Consider the following 17503-nt stretch of genomic DNA (forward strand, 5'->3'; position numbering starts at 1 on the left):
GTTTAGTTTCACTAACACCTACACTTGAAGGTAAGAAATTCTGGTGTATGTACATTGTAGATTCATTTTCACCTTTACAAGCCAAGACATTAAAAAAGGTCCTATAACAAGTCATTTGCTGAAACAAGCATGGCAGATCTAAACTCAACAAGACCAGACTAAAACTCAGCAGTTTTTGTTTTGGTCAAGCAATCTTTCTAACCTGGGACAGTAAAGAGAACATGCATTTTCTGTTACTCAGATATATACAAAGTTTTTGGTCAAATATTTCACTATATAAACTAGCAATGAATCAAATACTCAGAAAAGGCGTTAGTAAAAATAGATTTAAAACATTTTGTTCTTTGCTATTTAAAATAAAAGCAGAAAATTGCACACCAATTTGAATTTCTTTTTAAAGCCAGACTACTAAATTAAAACATCGTAAACTACTTGCTTTCTATTAAACATCAACTTGAGAAATACAGTAGTCTCAATGACTATATGGTAGACTGTCTGCCAATTTACCCTGGTATTTGTCTGCATTGTATTAAAAAAACAACAACAAAAAACCACCAAAGAAAGAAAAAAAAAAAGAAAAGAAAGAAAAAAAAAGCATACTTACTGAAAATTTACTTTATCCACCTGAAACTTGGTTTCAAAAATTCCTGATGTCAAAACTCTGCATCTGAGAAGATCCTAGAGCATAAAGGAAAAGTCACTGATTCAACACAGATACTTCATAATTCTTCATATATGCAGCAATAGAAATAAAAACTTTTTACCCAGTGCTGATAGTGTATGCTGTACTGCAAAAACAGGGAACAGAGCATCACGAAGCTGCATTTAAGGTTTTGATCTTGAATACATGTGCAAACACATGGGTGTGCTCAACTTTTAAAGTATATATATTTTCACAAGCAGGTTGTAAGTGCCAAGTTTGGAATAGGAGGAAATATTTACAGGCCACTTAAAGCAAATGCAAGTGTTCTGAACAGCACAGACCCATCCCTAGAGATTAGATGATGCATTCACAGATTTCAGAAGGATAGTGGCACACAACAGGATCTTTAAACTGCCACCAAATAATTCCCAACTCCAGAAGACAGATCTCTCCCCTAGCTGTTCAGTGTTTGGCTATTGAAAGAAGTGTCTAGGTCTCAGAATTTTCCAATTTTTCCTTCAAAGAACTGGGAGCTCAACCACTAAAATCTCATAAGAATTGGGCTTTTCAAAGATAAAATTTGAAATTTCCTGTAGAGACAAAAATGATAATCAGAAGTTGTAAGCTACAAACGATTGAAATTGTTATAAATGCTACAAAATCCTACTAAAACCAAACTGTATCGGCTTTCATCTACTGTGTATTGTAAAGCAGTGACAGCCATATATAATGCCTAGTGGGTAATTGATCTAGAAGAACCTAATTTGCATAGGCTGCAGACTGAGTACACAGTCCAAATATAACTAATGACAAAATACCACCCTAAAGGTTTTATAATTTAGGACTTAAAGTTTTGGTTTTCTTCACAATGGGTCTAAATAGCAGATAAATTGTAACATTTGCAGCAGATCCTTAGCCTCCAATATAAAACTGATACTTGTTTTAAAGTTTCGTATCTGAAGATTAGTTGCTCCAAATTTCAAACATAATAACCTAAATTTTTAATATTTTATTTCTTGAAAATAGAACTATTTCAGTGATAAGAAAGCCTCATTTATAAAAAAACTCATATCTTTAAAAGGATGAATGATTAATTTATTCTTGAACAACTTCAAAGGATACAAACTGCTCTCTCCTCATCAATACTGTCTGCGAAAGTTTGGGACTTTATAATGTGTTTTTTGATTATTTATCCTAAAAAAGTACACTAGACGCTTAATTGCATTATTTATGGGCAGAAAGTCAGGAATATACATGTGATTTTGGGCTAGGGACTTGCTACTAAAAAGATCCTCAGATTATCTGTAACAAAATGAAAACTATAATTCGTATTCTGATTAAAAAAATACAATCTTCTAACAAGGTTGTTTTTACAAAATCTGGTTTACAGTGGGAACCAGTGGAGCTGAGAAAATACCAATCAACTTTGCATCAAAGAAAGTGCATGACGGTTATTCAGCAAGGAAAGCAAAACATTATAAATTACTTATTCAGATGGATATTTGAGTTTTAGTGTCACAGAAGCATGATGTAAGTCTTGAATCTAGGCAGATTTTAATTTCACAGTACATTTGTATGTATAAACATAATCCAAATAACAAAGTAATTTTTACTGGAATACTAAATATGTATAGTACATGGTAATACCTGTATTAGTGCCACAGACAGCAATTAGAAAATTAATGAGACCGTTACCCTCAAAGACAGAGAGGGCATATAAATTGTGTAATTTCTTAATGAAACTTTCCTTACCTGGTCAGACGGTGTATACTCATTTTGTTTGACTATGTCAATCTTGTCTAGAAAACTGGGGAGAGGAAAGAAAAAGAGTAACTTTTCATTCTCAAATTAGACCAACTATCTAACACTTTAGTAACTGACAGGTTCCCAGATAAGATTTGTTATATTTTAATGCACTCAGATTCACAAAATGCTGAATATACTTAAATTGCTCAACATATGTGTGCTAGTATTTAAAACATGCATTTCCTAGCACCACCCAGCAGATGGCCAAATCCACAGTTTTATTAATCAGGTCTGGTAATCTCATTCCAATCCCCTCCCACTCTGCTCCCTCTGCTAACAAACATACAAGTAGTTTAATTTAGGTAATTTATTCATATAAATTGTACAATATAATCTGCTACTGCTACTGCAAAGCAATGACTCAAATAAATTGCCTACATGTAATTTTCCTGAAAGTAAGATGACTATTTTTAAAAAATTTATTGTCACTGTAATTCTTTTAATAAATGAAATCCCTAAACCAATTTCATTACACATTCAGTTAAGTGAGAGGGAATACTGATTTTTCTGTCAATTGTTGGTACCAGTTTCTCAGTTTACTTTCTGAAGTAGTAGTAGGCCAAATGGGTATTAAAAAAAGTATTTTATTCAAATTCATTAGGCATTACCTAAAAAGGATATCCTGGAGTCTTTAAAATGTTTTTACCAATTAACTGTAACCTCCTAATTATCTTTCACTTCAACTCAAAGCGCAAAAATCTCAAGGAACCAATTTGTTAACTCTGTTTTATTGTGGTGTTACTATAAGACTCGAAGATGTAGTGAACTAGGAGCTTCAGGACACAGATTTTATGCTGTTTGCATTCCCAATCACATTGTCCAACACGAAGTATGCAGCAGGGCTACACCGTGCTCAGACACCTTCCATTTCAGTATTATTAGGAGATCTAGCAATACTTCTACAGTTAACTTTACCTGTATCATTAATGATTAATCACAGTCTTAAAACCAATATACTTTTAAGTTTCCTTTTAGATTCCTTTGCATGAATTCTTTATAAAGCAGAAATCACAAAGAAAAGCTGAGTTTTACCTTCAGATCCCTACACATAGGCAGGTATGCTGAAAATGCATGAACTACGGTCGCAGGCAATAATTTAAAGGAGGGGAAATGGTAGCCACGTCCCAGATTCACAAATCAGAAACCAAACCTCCGTTAAAATCAGCAAGGGTCTTAGCCCTCAGTTTCGGCCTCCGCTTCCCAACTGACTTTCTAACACATCTAATGAAGCGCAGGGGGAAGAAGAAAAATAACTGTATGTTTTAACAGCAGCTTCAGTGTAAAGCCCTTTTCACCAGGGACTAGATGACCATCTTGTTTCAGAGACAAATGAAAAGTAATGGTTCAGTCTGTATTACGGAATTTTAAACACATTAAAATGTATCTTAGTAAACATGTTACTAAAAACATGAGACAAAGTGTAAAGATAATTTCCATCATGAACGGTGACTTGGAGGCAGATATACAAGGATAAAATTGATGACCGCATGTGTACTGCAATTTGCAAGCTGGAGTTTTTCCTCATTTCTTCCAAGCGGTTAAGTAATTTATTTTTTTTTAAATCCAAAGGAAAAGAAGTAAAGCTCTTTGTTCAGTACATAGAGGATGTTAAACACGTACAACAATCATGAATTCCAACTAGTACGAGTGTTGCCACATTATATTCTCTTCTAAGACCACAGTTTCAGAATCACGTGGCAATTTCACAAGTTGGAGGATGCTTGAAAAATGTTAAGAACACAACATGTTCATAAAGATTTAAAGGTGATTACTGCAATGACCAAGCCTTTCTGTACTGAATTTATCTAAGCATAACATTTTATGCAAGGTTCCACCTTATGCAAGAGGTGGATTTTTTGGATTTGGGTTTTTTGTTTTGTTTTTAAACACTCTGCTAATCAGCTTAATGGATTTTGGAAACTGACAATTAGAAAATAACAACAAGATATTGCTAAAACCTGGAACTGAAAGTACAAACCTCTTACTGTTGTTTATGCAGACTATTTTTAGGCCTATGATTTCCTTGAAAAACATCAGCCACATAGGAGCAGCAGTACTGTACTTGAGATGAATTCCAATAGCAATGTTCATGCCAGGTAAAACAAGTTCAAATGGAATAAACATTTCTTCTTCCCCCCAAAACAAGTTCCAACATTCAGTAACATCTGCTACTTATAACAATACTCCTTCAAGAAGGAAGTCTTTCACTGTGTGATAGTTAACAGAAAATCTACCCTGCTTCCAGTGGCATTTTAGGGAAAATAGAGCAAAGCAAGACGTTAAACGAACATGCACTCCTGTGCACGTGCCTTTTCATAAAAGTCTGCTCTAGCAACTTTAGAAAGGGCTAAAAACTTTAAAAACCAGTTTGATTTTTCTGCTCAAACAGAAAGAAAGGGCATTATTCTTTCAGTTGGTCAACTGAAAAAATAAATGTGTCTGTAAGGAGAAAAAAGTAGCAGTAATTCAATCTAGTCTGATACACCTAAAATAAGGAGCAACAGTGGGAGCATGAGAGTTCAGAAATGATCAATACACTACGTTCAGAGACTTCTAAGTCAATGTTAGTCAAGACGAAATAATTTACCCAGTTAACTAAACTAATAATCAAGTTAGATAAGAACAAAGCCTAATTCAGAAACTAATTCACCATCATTAATTTATATTTTTAATTCTTACTATGCTCTACCCAAAACACAACTGAGGCCACTTCAGTACTACTTTGTGTGCTGAATTCACTCCTGTTATAGATTGTTCTAAGTCTACTGGAGATACGCCCATCTACTATGTCAGCAATGAATTTCACAGGGAGAAAGAAAAGTGACCTTGGTGAAGTAATTCAAATAAAACTGTCAAACCACCAAACCAAACCTTATACTGTGAGCAAGTCTTGCACCAAGTTACAAAGTCAGTTTTTTTCTTCTGTAAAATTTTCCCAGAGATTATATGGGAAAGCTGTTTTCCAGAAAGCAAATCATTCATTCAGCATCGCTGCCAATTCTCACTTAGGGCCAGATTCTGGACACGACTAACTAACAGCATCAGTTATTGCTCTGCAGAATACTGTCACTTAGTATAAGGCACTTTTGCCTTGTTATAAAACATCGATACTGCTATGACACACGTTTAAAAAAAAAAAAAAAGACAGACTTTAGGTCATTTGTAGTCAGCAACACTGGAGAAGAAGCATCTCTAGGACAGCAGCAGATGTGTCCCTGAGATATTAAAATGAAAGGCATTAATAAAATTTGAAACAATCTGAAATAAAAAATGTGCTTTAGTTTTGGCTCCCTTTCTTCAGCTTGGGAAGGAAAACACACATGATATGTTTTAAACAGATCTTTGTGAAGAATCAAGTGTCTTTAATTTTAAGGGGTGCACTTAAGAGGCAGACTTCATACAGAGAGATACAGAGAAACTCTCCTTAGCTCCTGTAGGTCAAAGTAATTAAGTCATACACATATCCCCAATTCTTTCCAAATTTTTAGTAAGCCTATTATGTCAAAACCATGTCCCAATTTTCAGATCAAGATATATGCCAGTTACTGATTTTTTCTGGAGTCCTTTCATACAGAGAGAGTTGTTTTATTCCTATGTGGGGGGAATTTCCCGAATGAATAAAGCTGCTGCCAGACTAAGAACTGCAGCCTGTGCTCATTTTTCCCCACTGAAAAGGTATATAACGCATTAAATCTTCCACCTCAAGAAACAACACGGCTTCACTGTTTTGGGAAGAATGGGGAGGGGGAAATCAGACTGCCCTTCCTTGAGCATTTCCTGACTGTCTTTTCAATAAACAGTAACTTGAAATCTTACTCTTTGTGATCTGACGAAATGGTTGGCAGACAAGAATTTTTTTTTTTGCTTTGTGAAGAAGAGCTTTTGTTTTCAGTCTAGAACAACACTGGAAAGGTCTCTTCGAACTGACAACACGCCTATATTTGAAGAGCTTTATTTCCATCAGATTTTTTTTTTTTTGGTCAAGTCAGAACCTGAATTTGTATACAAAATGTCTCTTCTAAAAGACATACTAAGATCTCATCTTTAGTGTTAGACACTGCAAATCAAGAATTCAAAATTTCAATCCCAACTAAATACAACATTTGTTTATAACTTATATACCTCAACGGTAGTACTGGAACTCCGTATTTGTGAAGTTTCTTCCCTCTGAAAGCCTCAGGGTCTTTTACAGACAGTAAATCATACTCACAACTCCTGCCTGCCTTCATTCATGCTTCACTTCCTGCCTCTACCATTGCATCCTGAAATGCACACCTTACGTTAACCCTATTTTAAAGGTAGGCACACAGGGTCTAAGTTAATTGCCCAGAGTCCCCCAAGTCACTGGAAATGGAATTTTCATTTCCTCTGAGTCATGTGTTTTCATCAAGAAATTACTAAGAACTAACCAGAATATTACTAAGAATTACCAAGATTTTACTAAGAATTAATGTTATATTTACCCTGATCACCTCTAAAACAGTCTTTACAATTCAGGTTTCTATGTCTGAAAAGAAATTAGTATTTGTTTACTGATCTTCCTAAAGACCAAACTGTGCAAATGCCCAGCAGATTTTTATTTATTTATCTATACCCTACCAGGACTACAAAACTAATTCAAAGCTCCCTGAAGTAGTTTTAAGCTGAAATTTAACTCAACATTAATAGTGTTTATAAACAAGAGTGTGTTTTTTATTTCTCAGAACAGATCATGCTTTACTTCTACTTTACTCCCTTTTTAGTCCTTGCCATAATCCTTTGTTATTCAGCAACAGCTGTCTAAAAGCTAAACAGTTAACTATTTGATAAATTCTTTCTTTAGCTATATTGTCTACGCTGAAGCCAGAGTCACAGGATTAGGACAAAGATGTAATACCCTCTTCAAAAGGGTATTCGAGCTGAGAAATAAATGATGTATGTTCTGTAACTTTAACACAGTTTAAAAACACGTTAATATAGAAGAGTTTTCCAAACTCTGAAAAGCCAAGTCTGCTACAGTGTCAAAACCATGGCTTCCCACGCAGGCCAATACACTGAATAACTCCAGGGCACAGGGGTTATTTTCAGTTGCAAGCAGGCATGTGCATATCGACTGTCCCCCAAGTCTGTCTGTTTCTGCTGTTCTTGGGAGCAAGCAGGATATTGAGGAGGGGGAAATCCTATTCCTTAAACTGGTGATAAAGATTTTTTACATTTCAGCTGGTTTATTTTGCAAGAGAAGCAGAAAAGCAGGCAAAATTACAGGAATGATGCAAATAAAATAAGCAAACACTCAATCTACTAGTATTTATGGTATCCTGCAAACATGGACAGTGTATGAAACCAAACTTGTCACGTTTTTCCTCAAAACAAAGTTAAAAATTAAAATTGGGACTTTAGACTTTTTTGTTTGTTTTTAAAGATATGCTGATATTTTCTATGATTTGCAAAGGTGGAATTTTTACTGTTAAGGTGGTCACAGAAGACATGCCACAAACATGTTACTGGACAATTAAAAATATTCAGAAAGGCACAGGTCTTTTTTCCCCCTAAATGAAACTATATAAGGAGAGAGAAAAAAAAATTCCATCAAAACCTTTGCAATTACTTCAACTACTTCACAAAGAGAATTAAGGAAAAAAGAAAAGCCTTTAGAGACATGCACATAGAGACAGTACTGTAACAAATATCATTGGTATAATTATCAGACCGCTATATTGCATGTAAAAATATCTTACATACTATGTTCCCGTAACAAATTCTGCATGTCAGTTCTCAGACTTAAGGACCTCATTCAAAACCAGATTTATATTGGAAATGAACTTCAAAATGTAGTATAAGACTTGAACAGAAGTAAACCAAAAGACAAATCTTTAGAAGACTTTCCCAAGAAGCTGCAAATATTTTTTTAATTTCCAATTTCAAGTCAATTGGTTATTATGATTTCCTTATCAAAGCAGCAAGTCACACAAAAAGATTTAAAAACAGTCTAAAGCTCAGAATTTAATTATAGATAGTATTAATGCGTACACACCCCAGAAAAGTGATTTTGAGAGCGGCCCCAGCTGTAATTACAGAAGAACCTCGCAGCATTCCAGCCACTTGGAGGCGGAGGGGCACCATGGGTCTAATTTTGAAGCAAATAATGAGAAAGCTGAAAAGTATGACTCCATATATTTGGAATCATCTTGTGGTAATCAAGGTTACAGTTCCTTATATGGTGTGGAGAACATGAAGCACACACAAAAAATAGAGTATTAAAACTACAGGGTATAAAGAACTCCCAACTATTGCAAAACCCCCTGAACATACCCCACCGACCAGCCAGCAAAGCCCCCTTACTTTTGTGTTGCCATGAAATACAAACCTTGCCCTAAAAACAAGGCTGGTTACGCACCCAGCTTCCTAAACTGGATAATTAAAAAAGTGTAATCTGCCAGGAGGCCGTGAGGCATGAATGAATTTTAGACAAATCCAGCAGAAGGCAAACCATCCCTTCAAAAACTGCTAGCGATCGGAAAGACAAATGGGGAAAAAGTAGGAGAAAAAGAAAAATCTATTTAAAGAGGTTGTAGTTATCTCTTTTTTTTTCCCCCCCCCTCTCTGCCTGTCTAAAGTTAGTCTGGCTTAGAGGATGCACTAACTTTCCCAATCAGTTTTACATTACAGCACAAGTCCAGAAATAGCTCCCAGCCGCCTTGGCCTCTAGCACGGTTGCCATGACAATGGAACCACAGTGCTATAAATAGCTCATCAGCACCAAATCTTGTGAGACACATCTGGAATGGGGCCAGCCCAGCCCCGGCCTGACAAATAAAAATAGGCACAGGCAGTTTCAAAGGCTGGAAAGGTACAATGCGGCTCGGCTTGTGTGGAGCGGCGGGCAAAGAAACAGTTTTGATTGCTTGTTAGCATGAGATTTATTTGATAGGAGATTGGGAGAAGTATAAAAGTTACTTTATTGCATACTAAACAGTCAGTCTTTCTCTAAGGTCTATTTTTCTTTCTTTTCCCCTAGTCTGCAGCAAAACCGTACCGCTTCTGAAACTGTAACAATGCAGTCTTTTGCCCAGGAGACCATTAAAATAAGGAAAAACAGAAGAAAAGAAAAGAGATCTTCAAAACTTCCCCCTCTAACTATTTCTGTACATTTTTGGCTCAAGTGCATTTAAGCGCTCCTGCAAGTCTGAGAGGCATCCTGGATGGGATCCTGCACGGGCTGGAGCGCTTTGCTCCAGTTAAAATCATTCCCAGGCTGCTCCGTGAGCCTGGTACGAGACGTGGTTCCCCAAAGCCCTCTGCCAGGCTGCAGCGATGGCTGCTCTCCTCCTCACCCTCAACGCCGCCACTTCGGACCCTCAGCGGGGACAAAACCGCAGCCGTGGACTACGCTGAGGTTACAAACCAGCTGCGTCTGCAGCTCGGGCCAGACCTGAGCCGTGCCTTCGGAGGCGGAAGGCAGAATCAGTAGTCGCGGCATAACCCAGCCCACTTTCCAACGGCTCCGCTTGACAAAACTGCCTTTTGAGCAAGCATTTTCTTTCACTTAGTGGGTGAGAAAATGTCGTATTTTTAGCACAGACTCTTGATCAACCCATTCAATTACATCCAAATTATCTGTGTGGGAACAGAATGTTATGTCAAAAATGTTATTCAGTGTATTTGTCAATATTACCCAACAGAAGACATTTGTATAATCAGGAGATTCAATATTTTCTACAGCATATGAAAGCAACGGTTCAGGAATCAGACTGAAGTTGTAAGACTTTGCTGTTTCACCGACACTGGAAATAGTAGTCAGCGTGATATAACACAGCAAACACCACTCCCAAAATATAAAATCTTAGTTGCTCTATCAAAAACCAATAGAGACTACAGATGGTAATCAAAAAAGTGCAACTATAATAAGCATTAAGCCACAGTGAAATATCTTCCGTATGCCATAAAGGCACTGTGCACGCGGCTCCACACAAACTGCACCATCAGCCCACAGGATTCCTTTAGGTCCCTACATGGATATTTTCATTTCTAAAAATTGTAGAGTAACTTCCATCCAGGCTTAAAGCTGTATGTAAACTTCCCTCCCCTTCGTCCTCCCCTTTACCACATCCAGTTTGCTCTTTGCCATCTGAACAATGTATGTTTCAGAAAACAGCAGTTTTCACAGAGGTATTTTGGAAAATGTACTTTATAACATGCAATGCAGTGTGATTCAGGATTTATTGGTTTTTATAAAGATACTCCAAGTTAGTTTAAGAGCCTATAATCAACTGCAAGTTTTGATTTAAATTATATAAAAAAGAACTATATATATTTTTTTTCTTCCTTAAGAAACCAATTTGTAAGTTATTACAAGATAGCCCTTTCTGGCTCATATAATGAACAAACTCTCCAGTTTTGTCTGGGAGAAAGATGAGAGGGAGAGGGCTGTAGAGCAGAAAACACTACAAGGTAACCCAAACCTGGCCAACACTCCAGTCCTTCGCTGGAAGGGCCTCCACAGCACCACCAGGATGCCTGCCAGATCCCCTCTGCCATTAACTCTTCACCTAGAGCTGATACTGGTTACGGGTCTCTCCTCCTCCAGCAATGGCTTTGGAGGGATGCCTCCCCAAGCAGATCGTCTGTGCTCCTTTACGCTTCCCACTGACCAGGGGCACATTTTATCCCGAACATTACAACCAGCTGCCTGTGACCATACTCGATTACCGGTTTTCAAATGAAACCTGCCCCGCACAGCTTCCCCCCACCGGTAACCGACACAAACACTTGAGGCTCCTCCAGCTGCCTTCGCTCCTGCTTTGTGAACTTGTACGAAGGTATTTTCACACTCTTACAACTACCAAAACAGACCAATTAAAAACAACTCACTACTGCGTGCCTCCGAGGCTCACTCCGCAATACAAGCCTGTATATGTCAAATAACTTCAGAACAGCCCCTCACCCCGCCCCAGAAAATTACTTCACCATGCCAGGCAGAAACTTAAGCTGATCCAAGGCCAAGGTTGGGTACAGAAATGAAAGGTAACAGCATGGATGAGATCACTACGTCGTGATCTGATTCCAGGACAAGCCCAGGGCAGGAACACGGCGTGAGTGAGTGGGGGGGGATCATGGCACAATCCCTATTAACTTTTTCGTTCTTTTTTAAGTAGGCTGCAAAAGAAGACAAAAAACATAGGAAAAGGAGAAGCAATTACATGTTCACATAACAACATTTCTCACTTCGCTTTGCCTTCTGCTCCTCTTCTCCAAATCTTCTTCCTGAATTTTGGTGGGCCAAACACACCAGAGACTTGGCTCTAACTAACGATCCCATCTCTTGCAAAACACTATCAAATCTGTTTCTTTCGATAAGGGATGTTATCTCTTCCTCTACACTTCAAAACAATTTTGTTTGCCTGCCTTCGTTTTTACTTATCCCTCTTAATGAATTACTGTTTAAAATAAAACAAGAAGTGAATTAATCAGAAATCAAAGTATCAGCCATCTCTAAACAATTCATGCGTTACTGGCAGCAGAATGAAAGGCAAGCGGTACGTTGGGCCTGGAGAGTTCCCGGGGAAATCAAACCCTGGACATGAGGGTGGGAATCGGGCATGGTGAATGGCAAAGCTGATGCAGCAGCCTGCACTCCCGGGCTGTTCTGTGACTTACCTGCTGCAATTTCTGTCTTTCCTAACATTTGAAATGGTTTTAACCTCCTGTGACTCTCAAAGACTGTCATCCTGAAGAATCAAACTCCTCAGTACTCCATCAAGTTTAGTATCTTTTTCAGTTATTTCAGCAAGAGCTCTGCACACTAAAGACTACAATTTTTAATTTTACACAAGGAATGAAAAGCTGAAGTCTAATACTTAATTGTTAGAAAATAACATTTTTTCCCCATGGTCTTTACTATGTAGAAAACAACCAAGCTGGACTAGTGAGAAAATAAAGTATGGCTGATCATGAACTGTTTTCTGGAAGGTAGAAAAAGGTCTGTATCTATGAACAAGGTCAGGAATTTTTCTTTTGTAAACTCTTTTTAATTGTAAGCTAAAATCACAGACCTTATATACAGCAGAAGAATTCAACATAACTGCATCACTGCCTGCATCGCTCCTGTGCTCTGTGGGGGCTGAACTTGGAGGGAAACTTTAAATTTAATAATTTTTCACAATCTATTTAAATCAATCAGGTGCAACAGGGATCTTCTTAGGTTTAAGAATATTTGCTGCTAACTTAGACTAAGAAGACTGTTTAAGCAAAGTCATATAGGCAAAAATCAATATGAATAATTTTTAGTGGAATTAAAGAGTGCCTCTACAGAACGTAAATTTATTTGAAAACCTCCTAACATCTTTGAGTTCAAATCAGCAAATGAATGCTTGTTTCAATTTCAGATGTCATTTTTAATATGGCAACAACCTATGCATTTTGTAAGTATATGTCCCCTACCTTAGGCTGCTCTGTGCAATTCGAACAGGTGAACTTAATGGGATATCCTTTCATTGTGTTTCAACAAAGTATTCATATGAACCTTGTCCTCATGGTCTTTAGCTCCCTCCAGTGCCATCAAATCAGTAGAATTACTTTCAGTTGATAAAGACCACCACATACATATAATTTTAAAACTACATTATTCTGACAAAATTAGTGACATCACTAATAATTAAAATAAAAATTATGTCAATTATGTAAAATGTTAATAAAAGCATATTCCCTCAACAACTGCAACCAAAAAACACAGCCAGAAAGTGGGGGGGTGGGGGGGTGGTGAGGTGGTGGGAGACAACTAAAGAGCTAGATCTGAAGTAGGAATAAAACTATACTATCTGACAGCCACAAAATGCTTTATAAGCGTTATTTATTGGTATTTGCACTACGCCTTTCACATGATAAAAGAATGAATAAACTAATCCTTCATACTAGTGTCCATACATTGACGAAACAAAAACGGACAAATCAAAGGTTCAGACAGTTCCCACATTTTTCAGCTTGTGTGGGGCTTGTATAACCTAAACCCCAAACACTGTGAATACAGAACCAGGCATTTCCCCAACTGCTATCTGAAAAATGGCCAACATAATTTTTAACAGAAATTTTAGAGACAGAGGTAGGTGGAGCTGACATGATCTCACGTGACAGAAAAGGAATTTTGATCCCAGGACTGAATTTCCGCAGGAACTAGGGAAGCGGTGATAGCTCAGGGAAGGAATCAGGCCCCAGATGAGCCCAAAACAATGGGAGGACAAACTGCTGGGTTTTGAGCAGGGTGGTAGGGAGGACTTCACTGCCTTATTTAAATACACTTGTACAAATGTCTTCAGAGAAATAGTTCACATGTCTAACATGCAAGAATATAAATCCAGTGCTGGAATTTTGCCTACTTAGGTGCCATCCCAAATGAGATTTTTGTTCAGTATTTTAGGATTTCAGCATTTTAGGTTCTTTTGCAAAAAGGCAGTAATTTTGACTGTTATCCTGCTCATAGGATGCTCAAATGTTTCATTTCTTTTACGCCAGCGTCACACGTAATGCTTGCTGCAGGCACTTGGGACTGGAATGGCAGTCAGCGTCTTCACAGGACTACCTGTCAATACCTGTTCGGGAGCCGACAGTTTGAACAACTCACAACAGCTCACATTTCAGTTTTTGCTTTTCTCAGAGATGTGCCCCCCCCCCTTTTTTTTTTTTTTTAAACGTTCTTTTTTTCAGCTTGGGAAAAACAACTCCAGGCCTCTGTAAATGGAGACACACAGCCTGGCATCTAGTACTAAAAGCATCTGTAAAGAGCACACCTCTCATCTTGAAGTAAGCTGCAATGTAAAGTTATTCTTTTTTCTTGAAAACATTTGCTTGATCATGAAATTCAATACCAGACATAGTTTAAAAAATTCATTTTAAAACAAGCAAGTGATAGAGAGCTATAATAGCAATTTTATCCTGTTAATTTTGAGTAGTACAGTGACACTAATCTTTGGTTACCGTGAAAAGCATCACCTGCAAATATCTGTTTCTGTGTTCTTTTGCCATACAATAAAATGAAGAAGTCCAATTTAAGTGCTTGTCTCTCCCTCGTACACATTACATTCAGGCAGATAAAAGGAGCAAGAAATCAAGCTTGAAGCCAAATTCAAAGGCAAACAATAAAGGTGAACATACTATTTCTGTGGGAAAGCCATTCACAGGGAGTGACCATGTTTCTGAAGAAGTGCAGCCCTCTTTTCTTCTCACGGAAATTTAACACATCAAACAAAAAGAACTGTCAGTCATTCAGTTTCATGATTTTGCTCTTTGCTTAGATTTTTACTACTCTTAAAAGGAAAATCGAATATAGACCCTCCACCTTCACTTACTCACATGTTGTTTATGGTAACACCAATACATAGTCATTGACTATGGAATAATTCCCTCAAATGCATTTGAATATTTAGTGCTTTTAAGCTTACAATTAAAATGGACACCTCATAGAATGCTGTGGCTTTGCAAAGGCTCACAAACAGTGCTAATTTAGCAAGTGCCATGATACGCTATCTTAGAATCTTTTAAATAAAATATTTTGGCCCTTCCCCCTCTCTTCCCCACTGACCTGCTAACTTGACTCAACTTATCCTGAGGCAGAATTTTGATCATTACAAAAATACGAACTCCTTTAAATCTCGTCTCTCAAAACAGAAGACTGGCTATAAAAGACCTTAAAAATAGTATTAAAATCTCTCATCGTTCAAATGTCTGTAAAACAGACAGTAGGATACACTTTGTATTTGCAAAACATATTTTAACATTTGAAAAATGTATTTTTTAACATGGACTTTTCTAAGCTGTGTGCTTTCAAGATTAAAGTAACAGAGAGTTTAGAATGAAGTGTGCACAGGAAAAGTAAAATCCCTGACAAGGCACAACCTTAGCCCGTTTCCTCTCTCAGCCAAGAGTCATGTCTGTTGGTTTCGGCACAGAGAGGTTTTCCATTGCAGTTCCCTGACTCACAGACGAGCAGTCAGGTGCTGCAAAACACGGAACCGAGACAGGACTGGAGTAAACGTGCAGAGATGTGTGTGGGTGAGAAAGAGTTGTTGGGAAACTCACACAGGAAAAAGGTGAGGGGAAATTTTGTAAAGACTTTTAAAATCCCTTATTCTCTAACTAGCTTAAAACAATGTTACAATGAGGAATTGATAATGCAGCTGCTTCAGGTGGAATTAGTTCTTTTAAACTAGCTTTATTGACTCTATCTATTACAGTTATATAAAAGCATAGTAATTACCTAAACAATTATTAAATATATTATTCATAGAACATAATTATTTCATCATTATAACTTTAAAAACCCTCAAGAGCAGAATGGATAGCTCTATCTTGAAATGGAACCTTATACTCAGGAGAATATTAAGATTCAGGAGGTACTGAAGGTGACACATACACACCGCCCTTGCAGTCTCAGCATCCTCACTGGCCTCAGAGGCCAAGGACTGAGAAAGCCTGGGCAGGGAGTCTTCTCCCACAGCCCTATCCTTCTCTTCTGACATGGGTCTCGGTGCTCTCAGGCAATGCCAGAGCCTTGACCACAAACCACCCTTCTACCGAGGTTGAAGAGAACCTCTGCGATAAGGTATACTGTACAAAAGTCTGCTAAATCTAAATTAATGCCATGTTCTCTGGAAACCTTAACTTTAGCCCCCCTTTCCTCAGGGGATGGGGGGAAGGAGAAGGCCGAAAGAAAGATTCTAGCCGTTACGATTGTGAAGCAAGTACAAAATGGTGTGATGAGCTCTACCTATGCAGGTAGAGCGAAACAAACGCACTGAGAGGTGGAAAAGAATTTCTTCTCAGTGGGCATTAATTCTGAAACTCCAGTGATGCTGGTTTATGCTTTTTTATTTTATTACACTGAAAAGAAAGTATCACAAAGCTATGAATAACAACTCATTTTTGCACCACAAGTGGGTGGACTCCCCCCCCCGCCCTCAATCACAACCAGGCAGCAGGCAATCTGAGGGAAAGAAAAGCCAAACTGAAGAGCCCAAGGTGTGCACTCAAGTTCCAGAAAATTTCCAGATTCCACTGGATGACTAAAAGCTGTAAGGTACCAGTAGAGGACACACACATCTTGACCATCTCTTTGTCTGCAGAGGGCAGTGTCTCATGTTTGCATTTTAAATGGCTGAAACCCTAAACCTAAATTGTTTATTAACAGATTAAAAATTTCCTCTTCTACATGAAAGGAACATTTAAACAGTCTCAGGAGAAGAACTGAACAACAGACACTAAAAAACATGGGTAGAATTGCTGCAGTGGGAAAGATGAGAAGGGATCTAAGAATGTATTTCTCTTCCCCAAATGTAGTGCATAGCTGGGGCTTTGGCCGCCCTTACAAAGCTCTGCTCAACATCCAAGTCTATTATTTTGCACAAAGACATAAACCCAGCAACCCTCTTATAATGTCTTACTACAAAGAAGCACTGAAAGATGTACAGCCTTCAGTGTTGCAGTCTTGGTTCAAATATGTGCCTAAAACGTAGTGGGCATCTGACATTCACAGCCCACAGATCTGGTAATAAATGGGCAATTCGAAGCTGTGCTAGGAAGCAGAGGCATGCAGCAGCTCTTGTGGAACAATCATGACCCAGCTGTAGCCTGGACTGGCTCACCTATTGCTCTGATACCTGTAACTAGAAACCAGGCGATTTAAGAGTGCTGAAGACAATTCCAGGATTTCCATTTGTTCTGCATTACTATAATTAGAGCTTCCGGATCATGGTTTACACTAAGAACAGCAGCAAAGACTGCAAGGTGGAAGAGACTCAGATCAGATGGGTCAGATAGGGAGAAAGTCTGGAGAGCGACCTCAATGGTTCTGGTGAAAAGGAGGTGTGTTCTTACGTTCCTTACACTGTATCAGGTGCTTATACATACACACTCTATAAACGTTATAGCCATACGTGGAACAGCTTTTATCACACTACAGTATTTTAACTCCACTTCCTCTACTCAGCAGCAAATTATTAGATTCACCACAAAAAAGGGTGCCTCAGCTCAGCAACTGATGTATTAGACAGAAGTTAATAATATGCGAATACTAAATATAGCCAT

The 17503-nt window shown here is 37.9% G+C and overlaps 1 protein-coding gene across 5 annotated transcripts in view; it reads right to left on the reverse strand.

The window, feature by feature from the left end:
• The window catches only part of GNAS (GNAS complex locus), a 161783-nt gene that overhangs the window by 8818 nt on the left and 135462 nt on the right, over window positions 1-17503 (reverse strand). For all 5 annotated transcript variants that reach the window (XM_069804285.1, XM_069804310.1, XM_069804295.1 and 2 more), the window contains exons 6-7: window positions 2396-2450; window positions 605-678 (exon numbers count right to left, since the gene is read on the reverse strand). In XM_069804285.1, coding sequence (XP_069660386.1) covers window positions 605-678; window positions 2396-2450 — 129 coding nt within the window. The remainder of the gene's footprint in view (window positions 1-604; window positions 679-2395; window positions 2451-17503) is intronic.

Source organism: Haliaeetus albicilla, chromosome 2, assembly GCF_947461875.1.
Source record: "Haliaeetus albicilla chromosome 2, bHalAlb1.1, whole genome shotgun sequence".
NCBI lineage: Eukaryota > Metazoa > Chordata > Aves > Accipitriformes > Accipitridae > Haliaeetus > Haliaeetus albicilla.